At 33.5% G+C, this 19,266-nt stretch overlaps 1 protein-coding gene across 1 annotated transcript in view; it reads right to left on the bottom strand.

Annotated features, from left to right (window-relative positions):
- Positions 1-6,525: 6,525 nt before the first annotated feature.
- The window catches only part of LOC118182251 (oncostatin-M-specific receptor subunit beta-like), a 47,312-nt gene continuing 34,571 nt past the window's right edge, over positions 6,526-19,266 (bottom strand). Inside the window, exons 6-8 of the mRNA XM_035351571.2 lie at positions 13,106-13,209; positions 12,806-13,022; positions 6,526-7,033 (exon numbers count right to left, since the gene is read on the bottom strand). Coding sequence (XP_035207462.1) covers positions 6,663-7,033; positions 12,806-13,022; positions 13,106-13,209 — 692 coding nt within the window. The 3' untranslated portion in view covers positions 6,526-6,662. The remainder of the gene's footprint in view (positions 7,034-12,805; positions 13,023-13,105; positions 13,210-19,266) is intronic.

The raw sequence follows: 19,266 nt of genomic DNA on the forward strand, positions 1-19,266 counted from the left end.
TTCGAAATTATATGCATAATACAGAGCGAGAACAGCGTCGGCTTAGTAGGTGGTAGGACTACATTGGACGGCAATTCACGAAGCAACACGCCTAGGTACAGGGTCAGTGACACTACGGATGGTGTCCAGAGGAACGTAACTCTTTTCCCTGTCAACCATTTGCACACAGTTCGTCTTCTGAACGTGGCAACGGCGTCCAATCGCATCCGAAATGGGCTCGATTGCTGAGAGATCAGGAGAGAACGTTGGCCAGGGAAGAATCTGTATACCTTGCAGAGCACGTTGGCTGATGGGAGAAGAGTGTGTCGGGCGTTATCCTGCTGACAAAGGGCATTGGGTCACCGGCCGCAGCAGATCATCCGCGTATCGTTGGGACGTCTTAGTACCCTGAATACGAAATACAGGTGGCTCTACAAACAGCAATAACATATTATAACAGCACACAAGCAAAATGAAATATGGTAACAGGAAAAAAAAAAGCAGAAGCCAAATGTTTAGAAAGGAGTAGCCATCAAATGATAACTAGCGAGAAGGAACGTAATAGAACATAGTCGCTGTTTCGTTGATAACTAGACGGGGAGTTAAAAGAGAGAGCTTTTGGTTGAACGGCGGCTCAGAGTTTTTCTTCAGCTACTGGTTTTCGAGTTGGATGAGGAATAAGGAAAATAACAAACAACAAACAAACAAACAAACAAAAAAGGGGCAGTATGAGACAAAACAGAATGACGGCTTCGTGCGTGATGACCAGCGGAACCTATTCTTTAGCTTGGAGGACTTGAATGTAAAACCCGCGGTTACGAGTTGAGCGATATCCTGTGTCGTGTTCCATTAATATAGCGTTGGTAATACACCCAATTTATGACTTCCTGCAAAAGACCATAAGAAAAGTTCTTGAGATTTATTTCATAAGCGGAGGAAACAGATGAATGATAACATACACTGCGCAGAAAAAGGGAAATTCTGTATCTGCCGTTCTACTAGGCCGATTCACGAAATTCAGCTTGCGTTTTTCATGTCTCGAAAGCGCGACTTAGGATATGTAACAAAACACCTGTATTAGAACAATGCTATGTATTAAATTTATATATAGCATTGTTATAATACAGGTATTTTGACACAAAATCTGACTTTTTCTGATACGACATGCCATTTTTTTTTTTTTTTTCCATATTTCGATTCTACGACTTAAATTATACCGGATTGCCAAGTTTCGTAAAAATCGCGAGAATAGTTTTTGAAAAAATTGGCTTTCAAAATTTTAGCTCCTCCATGTTAGTTGAATTTGGTATATAGTAGTTAATAATATCTCTTATTTTATTAAACTTTTTTTGATTCTCCCTTTCACATTTCAAAATTTAGGTTCATTCCAAATAAAATTCGCCCATTTTTTTATGATTTATTTTAAAAATTTGAATTTTTAAATAATTTCGAAAAAAATTTTCAATTATAACTTCTAAAATTTTTACCATCATCTTAAAGTAGATGCATCTTTAAGCATACCTGCAAAAAATAGTTTTTTTATTCAAAATTTCCTAAGATATGCGTAATTTTACATATTGGCGCGTTTTGAAATTTCGCGTATTTGTTATAAGCGATAATAACGCCAAATGTGGTTTATGCACTTCGTTAAAATTATTTGAAAGTATGACCTTTCCGCTCGTGTAGAATGATAAAAGGAAAATGTGTTGCAGTAAATTAAGAAGTTCGCCAAGTGAATTATTCTTGGCGCAAACTGAAAAAAATGCGCCAAGATAATTTTTTTTTTTTTTGTTTCTCCGTAACTATCGCACCAAATTTTACAGAATTTAATATTTAGGTATAATTTGAGTTGTAGAATCGAAATATGGACAAAAATTAGCATGCCATTTCAGAAAAAGTCCGATTTTGTGTCAAATGACCTATATTAGAACAATGCTATACATAAATCTAGTACATATCTTAAATGTCGCTTTCGAAACATGAAAAACGCAATTTTAATTTCGTCAGTCGGTCCAGTAGAAGGGAAGATATAGAACTGTCCTTTGTTTTTGCGCAGTTTACCAAATTTCTAGACCTAGGGATGTCGAGTTCCCGAAATTATGAGTCCCTGGACGAAGATCAACGAAACATTTCGAGACGTAATGAATAGGTGGAAGAAGAGTAGAGTGTAAACGGCAAAATTCCAGAATCAGAAAATCAGCTTCCGACAGTGTGATGTGCGACGATACGGACTTTGGAGTATTACGAAGAGACTGCTATTTGATTCTCCATGTGTGGTGGATAAATGGGAATTCAATGGTGTACAACTCCGAAATCTGAAGACGTTAAGTTCCCCTACTTTCAGTGTAAAATTGATTTTGAAATTTTTTTATGTTTCTTTATATAAGATGAAGTCCTCAGTTGCGATTTTCTTGTGTATTTACTATGTTAAACAGGGTAATTATGTCCTTGGAATTGTATAGTAAGGTTATGTTATTTAGGTTATGCTTTCTACCAACATCAGCATATTTAAGAGACTTGAAATTGCTTTACATTAAACGAACCTGGGTTACTATTTGCGGTTATATTTGTCCTTAATTGTCAAAATGTTCATGAGGAAGTAAGATTAAAAATCTCTTTTGGGTCATCAAATTTTTGTGTGCGATTATTTCGCACCAAACCGCACAAAACAAAATAAGTTGCATAAATATTCTCAACATTTCTGATTTTTCCATAGTAACCATAGGAGAAGGATTTGAGACTCTGTAAAATAAGTAGGTTTTAGATCATCACAACACCTTCACATACTTTCACTGGAAGTTTGCTCTGTATATACTGGGATAAGCAGTTGAGAGTATGTATTTAAGAGGTTAAAGGGATATTGTAACTAGTATTTCAGATCCTGACAACATCCCATACGCTGCCGGTGGAACCTAGATAGGATGTCGTAAGGATATACTGTGATATGACATTAAGCACTCAGGAGGATGAGTTTAGGAGGAAATTGGGATATTACGGGATGTCCTGAGGATGTAGTAAGTAGGATTTTAAATCCTAATAACATCCCATACACTGTCCATGGGACATAGATAGGATGTTCTTAGGATATAATGGGATGTGTTTAGGAGGTTAATGGGATGTCCTGAGGATGTAGTAAGCAGGATTTCATATCCTAATAATATCCCGTATGCTATCGATGGGACTTATTTAGGATGTGCTGGGATATGACATTAAGCACTCGGGAGGAGATGTTTAGGAGGTTTGAGGGATATTCCGGGATGTCCTGAGGATGTGCGCATATCCCGCGAGCAACATCCTCGGGATATCCCAAGGATGTTTTTGTGCTATGTGAATGTTTCAAAAAGATTATATTCCCTGCATCTATGAAACGGTATTTACATGTAAAGGAATACAACAGAATGAACCTCATTTTGTTATCAAGGAATGCAATACAATGAAACTCATTTTGTTACCACAAGCTATCCAAAATTTTGTATATGTTTGAATTACACAGCTCAACTAAGTAGTCACTATAGTGTTTAAGTCACTAGCTATTTGAAATGCTCAAAATCAAAGGTTGAATATCTGAAAATTAATTTATGCATAAAAATTAATCTAATACAAATTCATCTTTATATATAAAGAATGTTTATGTGTTTGTTCGGGATTAACTCAGTCACTACTGTAGCTATCGTCACAAAATCTTCTACAATTCGTTTCTGGATCCTGGGAAAGGTTGACGTCCACTTTTTTCAAAAACAATAGCTAAAAATCAGAGACATTAATTAAAACCTCTGTAGACGCTAAGTTTCATTTTTCCGAGTGACAACAGTCTAGCATGCTGGAGATAAAAATCTGCTTTATTTCGAGAAGTGTTGCCATTGCTTGCTTTCAAATTTTAGAGTTTAATAAAAAATTTCCAAGTTTTACAATGAAATAAAAATAGCATTGACAAACATGAAATACATATTTTCAGATTTCAAAAAATTCGCAGGAAGCCATTTAGGCTGTTCCCATTTTCGCACTTTAACCAGCCTCGATATTAATTAAAAACTCTGACAACACTAATTTTCGCATTCATTTTTCCGAATGGTAAAAGTCTTATGAGTTGGAGATAAAAATGTTTTATTTCGAAAAGTGTTGCTTTCAAATCATCGATTCTATTAATAAAAAATGTGCACGTTTTACAGAGAAGAAAGCCTGTTTATGTGCTTGTTTATTTGCGTTATTGATTTTTGATCAATTATGATCAATGTTTTGCCACATTTGATCGATTAAAATTGAATATACAATGGCACAAACAATTGAGGATAAATCCAACTTTCAATCGAAATAACACATTAACTAGAAGTGCAAACGTACTTTTATTCTTAGACATAACAAAAGGTTTAATTAACAGTAAATATAAAGAAAAATCAACGACAAAATTCTAAAATAAAAATTTTCAGAGGCATTTCAAATAAACATAACGAGAGTTTTACCTCAAAAAACTGAGGATACACCAATGAAATTTTTGTTTAACTACCACTAGATTTTTTTTTCTGCTTGCTACCATCATAATCAAAGTTTGGGCAATTTTATCTTAAACTTTTTCGACTGTTATTTTTGTCTTTGGAAGATGGTTATGTGAATTTAAAGTCGCAATCTGAAATGGAAAATGGCTCCTCGGAGAGATGGCTCCTCGGAGAGAGACCAGTATTAATGTAAGAAAATTTATATATTAAGGTTATTTAAGAAAAGAAAATCTTATCGTGGAATAGCTGAAATTGTCGGTAGAAGCCACTCGTGTGTACAGATTTAAAAGCGATGGATTAATTGAAAATAAAAGTGGAAGAGGAAGGAAAAGTATTCTGAATGATGTAGACAAAAGGAAAATTTTGAAAGATATCAAGATTGATCCTAAACTAAGTGCAATCAAACTAGCTGCAGAAACTTCTCGAATAATGTGCAGAAGTGCAAGTGCTGAAACTGAGAAATTCGATTAGACATGCTGGATATAGCAGTCGATTGGTTAGAAAAACAATTTATAAGCTTATAAAATCAGAAAAAGCGTTTGGAGTTTGCAAAATCTCATCAATTGAAGACAAATAACTTTTGGAAGAAAGTTATATTTAGTGATGAAAGTAAATTCAACATTTTTGGAAATGATGGCCGTCGCACCGTTTGGAGAAAGGCGAACACCGCTTTGGATCCAAAACATTTACGTCCTACAGTTAAACATGGTGGTGGCTCCGTCATGGTTTGGGGTTGTATGGTTTCAAATGGGGTAGGAAATTTAGTTTTTATAGATGGCATAATGGATCATACGCTTTATATAGATATACTTCACAACAATCTTAAAGAAAGCGCAAAAAAAAAATTGCGTTTAAATGGAAATTTTATATTCCAACACGACAACGACCCCAAACACACGGCACATAATGTCAAAATGCGGTGTCTTTTTCATTGTAAACAGCAATTGAAAACACCACCACAGTCCCCTGACATCAATGTCATAGAAAATTTGTGAGCCACACTCGAAACAGCGGTCCAGAAACACCAAATTAGGAGCAAAGCCCATTTAAAAGCAAGTGTTACAAGAATGGGATAACATATATCCGGATACCACCAAAAAATTGGTCGAATCGGTACCAAGACGTTTGGAGGACATTATGAAAGTCAAAGGACATGCAACCAAATATTAACACTGTCTTTATATGTGATATATCACAAAAATTTCATTGGCGTATCCTTAATCTTTTGAGGTAAAGATCTGCCTATGTTTATTTCAATAATACTATTGAAATTTTTAATTTTAGATACTTTTTTGTTGATGTTCGTTATTTTTTACTGTAAATTAACACTTTTCTTGCGTGTGAAAACAAAAACACATTCTCTTCTAGTTAATGTATTATTTCCATTGAAAGTTGGAAATATGAAATGAAAGTAAAGTGTATCCTCAATTGTTTGAGCGACTGTATGTGAAATATTGGATGGAACTTTAGCTTTTATGACCATTTGATTAGAAAGACGAAAATCATTAAGACCTGCGTGCCTTGGTTGCTGATATGAAAGAGAATTATTTTTTTTATTTGAAATTTCATTGAAATTTTTTATGTCGGTTTCATATCGCATCAAACTAAAATATGTATGATTATGAATCGTATTTTTTGCATCATTATTAGAGAAGGATTACAGATGTATCGTTCTCTGTTATTAGATACATTATTTTGAATCTAACTTAACTGACATCAGGTACTTCCGCTAGTTTCATATAAAAGAGGACTGGCATTTGATATGCATCATCTTGAGAAAATAAATTTCTAATAATTTGATTTTTGATGTTTTTATTCAGAGAAAGTTACAGTAATAATCACATCAAATTGTTAAAATTTATGTTACAACGAACAGGAGATGAATTAAAATTACTTTTATAACATTTAGTAATACACTGCAGAAAGTTTCACTTGTCATTAACAGCCGTTACTAAACAAATAGGTAATTACTAAAAAAGCATTTGAAATCTTCCCAGTATCATTTAAAAAGCGAGGTGAATTAATGTGTAGTCTAAAAAATTTGAAATCACAATTGAAAAGAACTAAAGTAAGATTTTTATTACTTATTTGAGAAATATGGAATAAAAATTCAATCATTCACATTAAAATATCTTTTTAAAGCTTCAGAATAAAAGAATAAAACTTTCATAGAATGAAATTCCGTTTCGTTCATATGTATAAAAAGCTAAGACTTGGGTTCGCAGAAATGATTTGTATCAAGCGCTCACAAATATGAGGTGCGTAGGAAAATACATTAACACTAGTAAAATGGCAAGAAGCCTCAACCATTCCTGATGTCCGATCTTCGGTATTTGCAGACACCGCGAACTGATAAAGCTTGCTATCAGACAGTTTGAGAACGTGTTTAGTCTCTGATAGATGCAACCATTCCAGAGAACCTACACATCCTCCACGACGTCGCACTGCTCTTTCACACCAAAACAAAGTGTAAAATTTCACTGCAATTTCCGGAGCTTTCCAGCGAATATTGTATTCACTTCCGTCTGAACGCACGATGATTTCCTTGGGTCCATCAATCACTAAAACAAAATTGGTATACATTTGTAGAATCAATAATGCTTAAGTATACAATAAATTATTTTTATTCCATAAAAATGCCGTATTGAATTCGGAAACACCAAATGCAACACGCGACAATTCCTGAGAATAAGTTTCCAGGGATTGTCTTCTTCGGTATTTCATTTGGATGTCCAAACTACTGCATGGGCCAGTCAAGAAGTAGATTTCAAAAAACAAGGCATTGCGATGATGGATTTCTGCAGAGTCGTAGCTAGGGTTTTCAGCGCCCAGGGACAACTGTAGATTTCGCGCCCCCTACTGCTTGCCAAGGATGGATAAGATTTAATTCTAAAATGTCGTAACACCAGTTTGGCGCCCCTTGGATTCTGCGCCGGGGACAGATGCCCCCCCCCCTCTAGCTACGCCCCTGAATTCCGTTCGAATCAAGATAAAAACTAACGCTGGATGGTGTCTCGGAACTGCACAACTTTTTTTTTCCTCATTTGCTAGGTTATTTAAGTGCATTCCTTACTTTTCAACAAATCTGCTCTTTTAATACATTAATTGCCATGATCTCCATTTAAGGATATGTCTTAGTAGCGGAAATTTGGTAACTTTAATTGCGTTGGCAACAATGGTTACTTTTTTACATTGTTGTTTAAATCTTTTTCAAACTTTTTAATGAGTGGCTGAGTATTAATTGTTACATGAGTGAACTGGAGAGTTATCTGTGGGAAATAAAATTTGAGAGTTAAGATTTCAAAACGCGGTATGTCATATTATATACATCATTTCCTACTCCTGTGTACTGCCGCGTTCTCTAATTGTTTTAGAATATATTTACTAATTTTTTATTGTCAATGTAAATTTTATTTTCCGGTGAGGTCTACTTGAATGTAGATTCTCAGTTCGGGTTCACGGGCAAACTCAATATATATTCCCATTTCCAGTGTATCTCAATTTAGACATCCAGAAATAAATGTAAATTGTGAGAAAAAAAATTTGGCAGTTAATGGCTTAACCTTTGCATTCACTGCTAAACTGCAGATATACGTCTAATCGGCTTTTTAAGCCTTTAATGTGTGTTGGCTACTTCATTAATTTATTTCATTAATTTTGAGACTACTTTTTAATATATTTCAAATAACTGCATATTTTTACAACCGAAGAAAGTGAAGTCTGGGAAAGCTTTATATTTTAACAATTTTTGAAGTTACTGTTATCTCAGCTGCTTTATAAGCAGGGCGAGCTTACAAACAGATGAGGATTTTCGTACGTAGGCAGTGTTGGCAAGTGTTATCAGAACTACAGCGTGCGAAGTTCAATTAGTGAAGTCAAATACTGTAATCAAAGTAAATATTCGTAGTACCCTGTAGCACGATAAATAAATTACTGTGTTTAACTATCGATAGATATAAATTAAGCATTTTACAAATAAGACCATTTGCTAACTGGAGATAAATTTACATATGCCACACTGCGAGGGGGCAAAAGGGTCAGTTCTATATCTTTAATTCCACCGAGCCAATTGACGATATTCAAATTGGGTTTTTCATTTCTCAAAAGCGCGACTTAGGTTATATATTAGATTTATATATAGCATTATTCTAATAGCGGTATTTTTGACACAAAAACTTACCTTTTTCTGAAATGACATGCCAATTTTTTTCCATATTTACATCCTGCGACTCTATACCCAAATATTAAAATTCGGAAAATTTGGTTCCAAATTTATGGTAAAAATAAAAAAAATTACTTTTGGCCATTTTTTTCAGTTTGCGCCAAAAGTGCTCATTTGGCGAATTACTTAAGTTACTGCCACCTATTTTTCCTTTCCTTTTTTTTTTTTTTTTTTTTTTATTCTACACGAGGGGAAGTCATCGTTCATACTCTCAAATTTTATCAAAGCGCGTAAACCACATTTGACGTTATTATCCCTTATATCTAATACGCCAAATTTAAAAACGCGCCAATATGTAAATTTACGTATTTCTTACGAAATTTTGAATAAAAGATCTGATTTTTTGCAGGTATGCATCTACTTGACGATGGTAAAAATTTTAGAGGTATAATTCAAAATGTTTTTCGAAAATTTTATAAAAAAAATTTAAAGATACAAATTTTAAAAATAAATCATAAAACATGGGCGAATTTTATTTGGAATGAACCTAAATTTCGAAATGTGAAAGGAAGAATAGAATAAGTTTAATAAAAAGCGATATTAATAATTATATACCAAATTCAATTAACATTGAGGAGCTAAAATTTTGAGAGCTAATTTCTTAAAATATACTCGTGGTATTTTTACAAAACTTGGCAGTTTGGCATAATTTGAGTCGTAGAATCGAAATATGGAAAAAGATTGGCATTCGATTTGAGAAATAGTCCGATTTTGTATCAAAATACCTATATTATTAGAACACTGCTATATATAAATCTAATACATATCCTAAGTCGCGCTTTCGAGGCATGAAAAACGCAAGCTGAATTTCTTCAATGGGCTTAATAGAACTGCGAGATTTTTTTTCCCAGCAGAGTACATGAATTCTAATGAAAGTATGCAAAAAGTTAATATTCATAATTTAGATATAAAAATTAGCATTTCATAGTCTAACAGGTTTAAATATTTAACCATTCTCCTTTTAGAAACATTTCTGAAGTTCCCTTTTATTTTACGCGAGGTAATTTTCACAACTCGCTGCGTATATCTGTAATACTGGCATAACGCGAAAAATAAAATTTTCAACGCTTTAAGTTTGCTTGCTTTAACTGATGGATTAAAGGGAAAGTATTTCTAAAATTCTTCAAATGAGTTCAGTTAATAATAATTATAAAATGCTATACATTTTAATGTTTAATAATTAGTTTCATATTACATTCGGCTACAACGGATGTTCAAGGGATTCATAATTATTAAAACATTTAGAGACAAGAAATTAAATTTAAAAAGGAAAATTGAAATGTTTCCGATTTTAAATTACTACGTCCAAAGGCTATTTTTTTAACGTTTTGTGTGTTACCTTTATTAAATATCACGTTCTTTGCACTTAAACCGTAAAATGTAGTTCAATAGCAATGTCGCAAAATAATTTTAAAATGAGCATATCTTTAGAATTTCCGATACACAGTTCGTCGCGCTGGAGAGTGTTGCCATTGCTCGCTTTTAAATCGTTGAGTTTGTTACTCAAAAATTCGTTAAAGTTTTAGAAAATATGAAATCGGTATAAAACAAATTCCAAATTTCAAATTTGGGATTTTAGATGCCCATATTCCCAGTAGGATTACGTCATTCAAATTTGGATGGCTCTAGATACCGTTGTTTTATCACAATGCGAGAAATATACATACATTTATGCAGATTTTTCATTATTTAATTTCTTAAAATATAATGCAGGACTAACATTTTGTGGCAACAGTTTGAAAAGTGAACCGACATTTATAGGAGTCCGACGCAAAATGCCAAAACGAAAGTAATAGTCCTTCGGGACTCAAATCCCTTTAAACTAGTAATGGTACTACATTGTGACGTGTACCATAGAATTATAAAATAACATTCTAAATGTTTTAGTGATACATCATTTGACCAAAATTCAAAGGAAGGTAAACAATTTTCATAAAGTAACCTATATTATTATAAGTTTCAAAATAGAACTTATTTTTGCAATTCGATTTTAGATTGTTTCAAAATGCTAAACAACAGGTCAGTATTGCCTTGCTGGCGATTGCACCTTGCCGATCGTCAAATTTGGTATTGAATCGTCATGAATGTGGCAAATCGTTAGGAATGTGATCTCAAAGGCCCTCAGCAAAAAGAAGACAATATAATATAATAAATTTTAAAAACAAAGCAAGAAGATACTATAATATAATAAATTAAAAACAATACAAGAAGACAGTATAATATAATAAATCTTAAAAACAAAGCAAGTACCAGAACACCTAGCTATGAGAACCTTTGAAAACCATAATAGCAGCACTAGACTAAAAGGATCATCTTCTGTGCAATTTGATAGATATTAGAGCAGTTATCAGCGTCAATCCCAACAAATTTTCCATCTTCCAAGAGCCAACACACTATTCCAGGCTTTCTAAGAACTCTAAACTAGTACTTACCTACTAGAACTATGCAATCAAAAGAAACTGATTGACATCGCTAAAGCGAAAGTGTTCAGGACCGTTGAGCAATCCTGGATGGAAGCTCCATGATCATCAGGGGCATCCACTTTCGTCTAAACGAGCTTCTGAAGTTTGACAAATTCTGCATTCTTCAATGGTTGCCAACGCACGTTAACATCACAGTTAACGAGAAAGCAGATAAACTGGCAAAAGAGGCTCAAAATATGTCATCCTCTCGGGTGCAAATGCAGTGGCTAAATACATATTGAAGGAACATTCAATAAAGCACCAGCTCCATAACACCAATGGACATCGGCTTATAACTAGAACCATTGTCAGACTTCGAAATGGCTATTACAGAAGACTGAAGTTGACAGATTGTACGAAAAACCTATAGAAACTGATAACTGTCCAGATCGTGAGAACTAACTATCATTATAAATGACACAGAACTGAAAATGGCACAAAGACACAACTTTGTTTTGAATATCGTTCGACTGACAATGACACAGAACTGACAATTTCAAAAATTTGTGCATGTCTGGCCTTCCTTGCTGAATTGTTAAATAGTGGTCTTGTTTAAGAGAACGAACTACTATAGTGATAACATTATACTAATCGCCAGCAACAACAGCTTTATGACAGCAACAAAATTGTCGTCAAACTTGTTCTGATATATTGAAAAAATCATAGCTTTCAGTACTACTTTTTGGAGGCACTGCAAAATTTTCTGCGTCTAGATGCATTGGAATTTGGTTAATCTTCGAATTATGGTAACTTGGCGATTTTTTGGCGAAAATTTGGCGACCAACCCTGCTACAGCAAACTGCTATTTTTTTGGACGCCATTTCGTTTTCACGAAGTTAAGGCTTTTTTTTAACTCAATTTTTTTTTTTTTTTTTTTTTTTTTTTTTTTTTTTTTGACAATCTGCTAGCCGAATTACGCTTATGCTAGAACTTTTATGGAACAAAAGTGCTTAATCACGACGAAGATTAGGTGCGAAATTGGGAGAAAGTGCAGAATTGCCCACTGCTTGCCGCGTTTTTAAGAATTGCACATACACGGTATCCATGTACACGTCGACCTACTTTCACTTAAAAAAACATCCCATAATTGCACAAAAATGGCATTGCGCACACTCTTGACTTAATCCATGTACACTGCTAAAGTCCTAGCTAGTAACCTTTATCGCCTTGCCAAAATGTCGGCAAACTACTTGGTACCATATTCCAAAGATTAGCCGGAAATTTTAAAATCGATTTCTTTTAAAAGAAATAGTCCAATTATAGGCATTGTAATTAAATAGGCTTAATGAGATGTAACATATATGTGGCCCGATTTCGATGAACAACTAAAGAATGGTCAATATGGATGGACAGAACGTGCAGCGCTCTCGCCAAGCACTTGGCAAAAACTGAAATGTCGGTATTGCAGTCAAACTAAGCAAGAAACCAACGAATGCAACAAAGACAATAGCCACTTTTTATTGCCGTACTGCGCTAATATACGTGGATAGTGCTGCTGCCGCGAAGAAAACGATTTTACAATGTATGAAACGGTCATAACTCAAAATGTGGATTCTTCGAGTTATGCCAGTTTTGCAGCCCAAGAGAATCAGAATATCACTTTATCAGAATTTCTAACAAATCCAAATAAACTAAGAAAAGGAACTTACGTTTATCTGCTTCAATAACTATTGTTGAAATATTGGAGGAAGGCCCAACACTATTGCTGGCAAATAATTCGAACTTGTAGCATAAGTTCACTCTCAATTTTTCAAAACTATAAGATGTTTCATTGCCAACAGAGGCCGTCCTTTGCAGCCGGTTTTGAGATGAAATTCTAATCATATACTGGAAGTCTGGTCCATTTTCGTGAGCAGCAGGTATGCTCTGTAAAATGTTCAAGGTTAAAAGAGAAAAATTGAAATTGTAGGGATTGTGCAGTTTAGATAGAGGACACTGAAAAATCTTACCTTCCAATAAAGAGTTACTGTTCTAATGTCAGGTGAGATTTTAGTGATTTCAGTAGCTTCAATAATAAATGAAGAATTTGTGATTTCTGGTCTCAAGTAGGGAACTAGAAAATATAACTTGGTTAGTTTAAAATAAAATATAAAAATATCTGAAAGTTTTCAGATTTTATATTACGTCCAAAATGATTTTTTAAAAGTTGTGTGTTACTTTTAATTATTAAATATCATGCTCTTGGCACTTCAACCATAAACTCAATTCAACAGCAGTATCACAAAATAATTTTAAAACAGCATATCTTTAGAATTTCCAATCCACACTCTCGCACGCTATACTAATTAAAGTAATAATTAAGGTAATTTTTCGTTTTTACTTCCTTGTACGAAGTAAAAAGGAAGTATTGTAATCGCGAAAAATTTCAGGCAGCATATTTTAACGAAAATATCCATTTTGACCGCTATCGAATGCAATTTAACGATGTTTTTGCGTGATATCTGTACGTAAGGACAGAACAAAATACTCTTTTCCTTCAAAAAAATTATAAAACTGCTTTAAAATGAATTCTGAAGAGAATTTTTCGTGGCGTCTGTACGAACGTATATACGTTCATGCGTACGTACGTATCTCGCATAACTCAAAAACGAGTAGCCTCAGAACGTTGAAATTTTGTATATAGGACTGCTGTAACATGTAGATGTGCACCTCTTATTTTGGTTGCAATCGGCCGCACCAAACGTATATAAATATATTCATATATATATCCACTTTATTACCCGGCTCAGTGATCTCAGTTTCTTTACTCTTACATGTTTGTAAATTGTACATTTTTTGCTTTAAAAATGATTGAATTATGTTGTTTTTATCTTCCGGTTAAGGATTTTATGCCTTTAGTAAATCTGTGTGCAATATTTTTAGAATTATCAGCAATTTTAAGGTTGTTTAATTGCCGCTAAGCCTGTTTATAATGGCGACCATTGATGTTTACATTTGAAACAGGTGTGTGTGATTATGGCAAAGCCTCGAGGGCTATCTGCCTAGAGAAGGGATGCCTTCGTGGAGGACTTTTTAAGGGAAACTGGCTCGTATACACGTTACACATGGGGAAAACCATGAAAACACCCATGCAGCCAGCCCGTTCGCGGGATTCGAACCTCGGACCGAACTACCAGTGTTCAGCGATTTTACCGCTGAGCCGCTGGTGGGCTTACATTTGAAACAGGAGACTAGTCGATTTGTTGCCAATCTAGAGAAACTTAGCTTCGCAAAAACAAAGATAACGCCTTCAGTTATTATTGCCAATTAAATCATGCTTAATTCTTTATGGAATTTTTTCGAGGAAATAAGCGTTTGAGATTTACTTCGTAATTTTTAATACAGATATTTTGAGTTTTTATGTATTTTTGCGTTCTCCCAAAGTGAGAACTGAATTAAATGAGAAATACTCAATCGTCTGAAAAAAATCTCTTTGTTTTCTTTGCTTAATTTCTTTTATACATAGTTCGACTTCATTATAATATTTGAATAGAACATGTGGCAACGATTAGATAATTCTTTAAATGACATACATTTTGTGTATTCTGAGTTATAATATGAACGAAATATAATACTGTTAATGAACCTAGCGCCAGAGTGTCGCTATGGTAAACAAAGTGAATTTTAAAGAAAGCATTTATGCTATTGTGGTTTATGCGCTGTCGGCGAAGTAGGTTTAATTCAATCTAATAAATTTAAATAAAATGCAAGAAAAAATGCGTATAATTTAATTTTCCGTACAAGGAAGTCATGTGGTGTACACATCAGATTTTTTTTTCCCGTACAATGTTGCCATTGCTCGCTCTGAAATCATTCAGTTTGTTAATCAAAAACTCAAATACTTTACAAAATATGAAATAGATAATGAAACTAATTCAAATTCGGGCTTTCAAATGCCCATATTCGGGTGGAGACGTACGTAATTCAGAATTTGATGGCTCGAGGTACCGTTGTTTTATCACAATGCGAGAAACATACAAAATATGTATGCTGCCAGAAATATACATACATTTATGCAGATTTTTCTCCATTTAATTTTTAAATATAATACAGGGCAATAATATTTGGAGGCAACAATTTGAAAAGTGGAACGCTGTTAATAGGGAAACGCCACAAAATCTCGAAGCGAAATTAATAGCCCTTTTGAGCTAACGCCTTTTGGGGTTAAAATAACAATCAGATGCAGTTCTTGAGAAATATAACATTTCAAATTTAACACAACGGATCTTTGCAAATTTCGGTAAGAAAAGTCTACCAATAATTATTTAGATTGAGATATTAAAAAATAATAAAATCTGAAACATGGTCATCCAAAAGGTTTTGTTAAGATTTTTTATGCTATCGCTGACCTCGCAGTCTACCAGTCTGATCTTACCTTTACTAAGCTTTTTTCTGTCTTTTTACCTACAGTGGGTAAAAAAAGTATTGGCAATAATTGATCATACTAGTTAATAAAGGAAATGCTTGAAAATTTTAGCTGGACAAAGAACGTAGGAGGTAATAAACATACAAATCTAATAAAACTAATTTTAATATGCTTTTTACACAAAATGTACAACATAAACGTAATATTTGCATGTCAAAAGAGTATTTGCAAGATCATACAGCAAAAACACAGCCGACTGTATCATGGCCTTGAAGCGAATTCAAGGAAAGAAAGGTCACGTGATCGAAATAGTCGATTTCTTTCTCTTTACCATAATCCCGGAGTTAAACTTTACCGAAAAGAGTAGTTTGTCTTAAAATAAATACAAGTAAAATTAATAATGTGAGTAGGTCGTATGATTAACATTAAATTTTTCATAGTGCAATATTTTTACAGGCGGTAAAAGTGCATATCTTCAATCATTTTTTAAACAATTTGTACTTCGTTTATGTAACTAAAAATATCATTGAGAATCACCTCATGCGAACTTTATGTAATTTTGATAAAAATGAAATTCATTTATGTAATCTGAATCAAATTTATTGCCAAAATAATATAAAATCCACATAAGGGGGGAATTCAATAGATTTATGGATGCAAATTTTAGATTTTCATACTAGTAAAATAAATATTAAGGAAAGAATTATTTTGTAAAACTCCATGCCGCTACCATCGCATCAGCTATATAAATTTTTAGAAGTCAAATACCCATAGTCATCTCTCTTCACTCCATTCACTAATAAAATCTGCATATCTCAATTTTATCGAAACAGGAAAATGAATTAAAAATTCCTTAAATGCTAGAAAATTTGAATATAAAGACGAAATTACATGCACGTTATACTATACATAAATCTTTCAAGATAATTTCAAAGAGCTAAATGCTAATTGCATTCATAAAAAAGGATAGCCATCTATTTGTACCAGTTCTAATTTTATGTTGAATCACTTTTTCCAAACCATTCAAGAGATAAGTGATTAGGCTTGGTTTTTTTTAAAGTGATTTCCGCAAATTACAGGCCTATACCACTATTAAAAATAAATTCATAAAACTTGGAGATGTACCATATACATACTCGTACATGCTACATATTATACATAATATATGCAGAAACAAAGCATAAATCAGAATAAACAATTGAGTTATTAACTGAAATTAATTACATTTTTTAACATTTTTATATGAACATTTTATATTAATTTTGTCATTTTTATATTTTGTATAATTATTTAACATTATTTTACAAGTTATCAAACATATTTTCTAACCGAGTTTGTAAAGTCATTCCACAAGTGCAAGAATCTGTTAAATTAAAGTAACTGTATAGTGTACTCACCGTATGCAAGATAACTTATATAAAATATCCATTTGCTTTCCTGACATAAGAAATGCGTTTTCCATGTTTTTAAGAATTTCACCCAATAAGAAATATACAATTGAAGATGATAATAGAGTAACTTCAGATGGAAAATTTTTAATTTCCCCCTTATCTAATTCTTTAAGAAAACCAAAAATATCATCTGCTGTATCTACTGAATGAGTACTTTGCAACAACTCCTGGCAAATATTGCATTTCATCACCCTTAATTTTTTCATGGCATCATAACCTGAAACAAACTAGCACTGCTAAAATATCAAAAGAAAACAGTTTCTATAAAAAAAATCATTAATAAGTAAATTTGAATAATCAATTAATATTCGCAAAAATAAAGATAGAATCCTCATCATAATCTGGTAAAACAGACATTCATATTTGATGATGAAATTATAAAACGAAGCTTCATTTTCTAATAATTGTAGGTCATTTATTTAATAATCTGAACCTGACATTTGCCGATACATTTCAAAACGTGATTCAGGAGTATCAGTTTGAAATTTTCCTAACAATATGTATTCAGCTTCATAGTTTCGAAACAAACATGGAATCAATTGAATGAATGCATCTATAGTTGTTATTAATGCCTGAAATGTTTGTGGTGATAAAGTTTATTTTATTGGGACAGAATGTCAAATATGCCATTAGAAAGTAATAATCAAAATAAGGAATTCCTAATGTACTATTCCAAACAAATATTCAAAACAACACTATGCGAAACGTCCAAACTAACGTATTCGATGTTATGTTAAAACGAAATTACTTGAATAGGATTGAGAACAGCTACAAATTTTTCCAAATAAATCTAAAAATTAAAAAGTATAAAACGAAGTATAGATAAAAATATTATTTACCTTAGCGTAAGTGATTTAAAATCACTTAATAGCAAAATATACATCTAAAAATTCCGCGACCACGGATTCACAACCATACACTACTACAACAACACATCGACCATCTCGATCACGTGACTTTTGCGCTTCAAGGCCATTATAGAGTTGGCTGTGAGCAAAAATGTGGGAACAAAATTTAATACTTTGTATTCATATCTTTTGCATTTATAACAGCTTTTTTTTTACTCTATTTCTCATAGAGAAAACCATTGTACTATTGGGAAAAGTCTATTGGGATTTTTGTGCCATTCATGCAGGAGTGTAAGCTTAAGTTCATCTTTGCACGAAATTTTATGTTTCCGGACTTCTAGGTTCAATAAATTTTCATAAATTTTTAATTGGATTTATGTCAGGGGATTGGTGGTGTATTTAAATATGGCAAAGCACACTAGGGCTATCTGCCTAATGGAAGGGATGCCTTCGTGGAGGACTTTCTAAGGGAAACTGGCTCGTATACACGTTACACATGGGGAAAACCACGAAAACACCCATGCAGCCAGCCCGTTCGCGGGATTCGAACCTCGGACCGAACTACCAGTGTTCAGCGACTTTACCGCTCGGCCGCTGGTGGGCTTATGTCAGGGGATTGAGGCGGTGTCTTTAACTGGCAAGGAGCGTTAGAGTAATTACTCCTAGGTAAGGTTCGCTGTACGCTTAGGGTCATTGTCTTGTTGAAACACGAATGATGGTCCTAAGCCAAGTTTTGGGGCACTGAATTTGAAGTTATGGCGCAATACGTCAATGTACGTACGTGCTGTCATAATACCATCAATGAAGCACAGATTACCAGCTCCGTTTGTTGGGGCGGTGTGCTGCCATACAGCCCCGAATTGCCACATTTCACAGTCGGTGCTAAATGTTTTTCCATTTCGAAGCTAGTCTTTCTCCACATATCGCTCCCGGAAAAGTTAAACTTTGATTCGTCTGAGAAAATAACTATTCTAAAATTAGTCTGTTAAATTCACATGAGATATTGAAAAATCTAATCTCTTTCTCATGTTTATTTCAGAAATGAAAGGCATCTTTCTAACTGGCCTTTCATATTAAGTTCATGTACAACATTCTGTATAGTCTGTACACTAATGTTTTATGCGAAGTATTAGCAACATCTTTGGCTAACTGGAATGCACTTGGGTTTCTCTTAACCTCTTTGATAATGCTACGTTTTACCCTTGCAGAAAATATTCGAGGCCGTCCACTTATCTTATTTTCCGTCGATTCCGTCGAACAACACTTCTAACAGTAAATAGACTTATGGTCAGTTGTATTTCTGTAGCACGATAAGTTAGACCCTCATTTCTGAGCTGAGTAATCACGTTTTTAACATTAACGTCCAACTCTTTCGACTTCGATGCCATTTTATCACAGTATTAGCAAAATAACGTTTCAAAAAGGCACTGCAGACTTTTTACTAACAGGGTTTCTCAGTCTAAACG

This window comes from Stegodyphus dumicola, chromosome 3 (genome assembly GCF_044657685.1).
Source record: "Stegodyphus dumicola isolate Sdum_Otavi_A_Nest chromosome 3, ASM4465768v1".
In the NCBI taxonomy this organism is placed as follows: Eukaryota; Metazoa; Arthropoda; class Arachnida; order Araneae; family Eresidae; genus Stegodyphus; species Stegodyphus dumicola.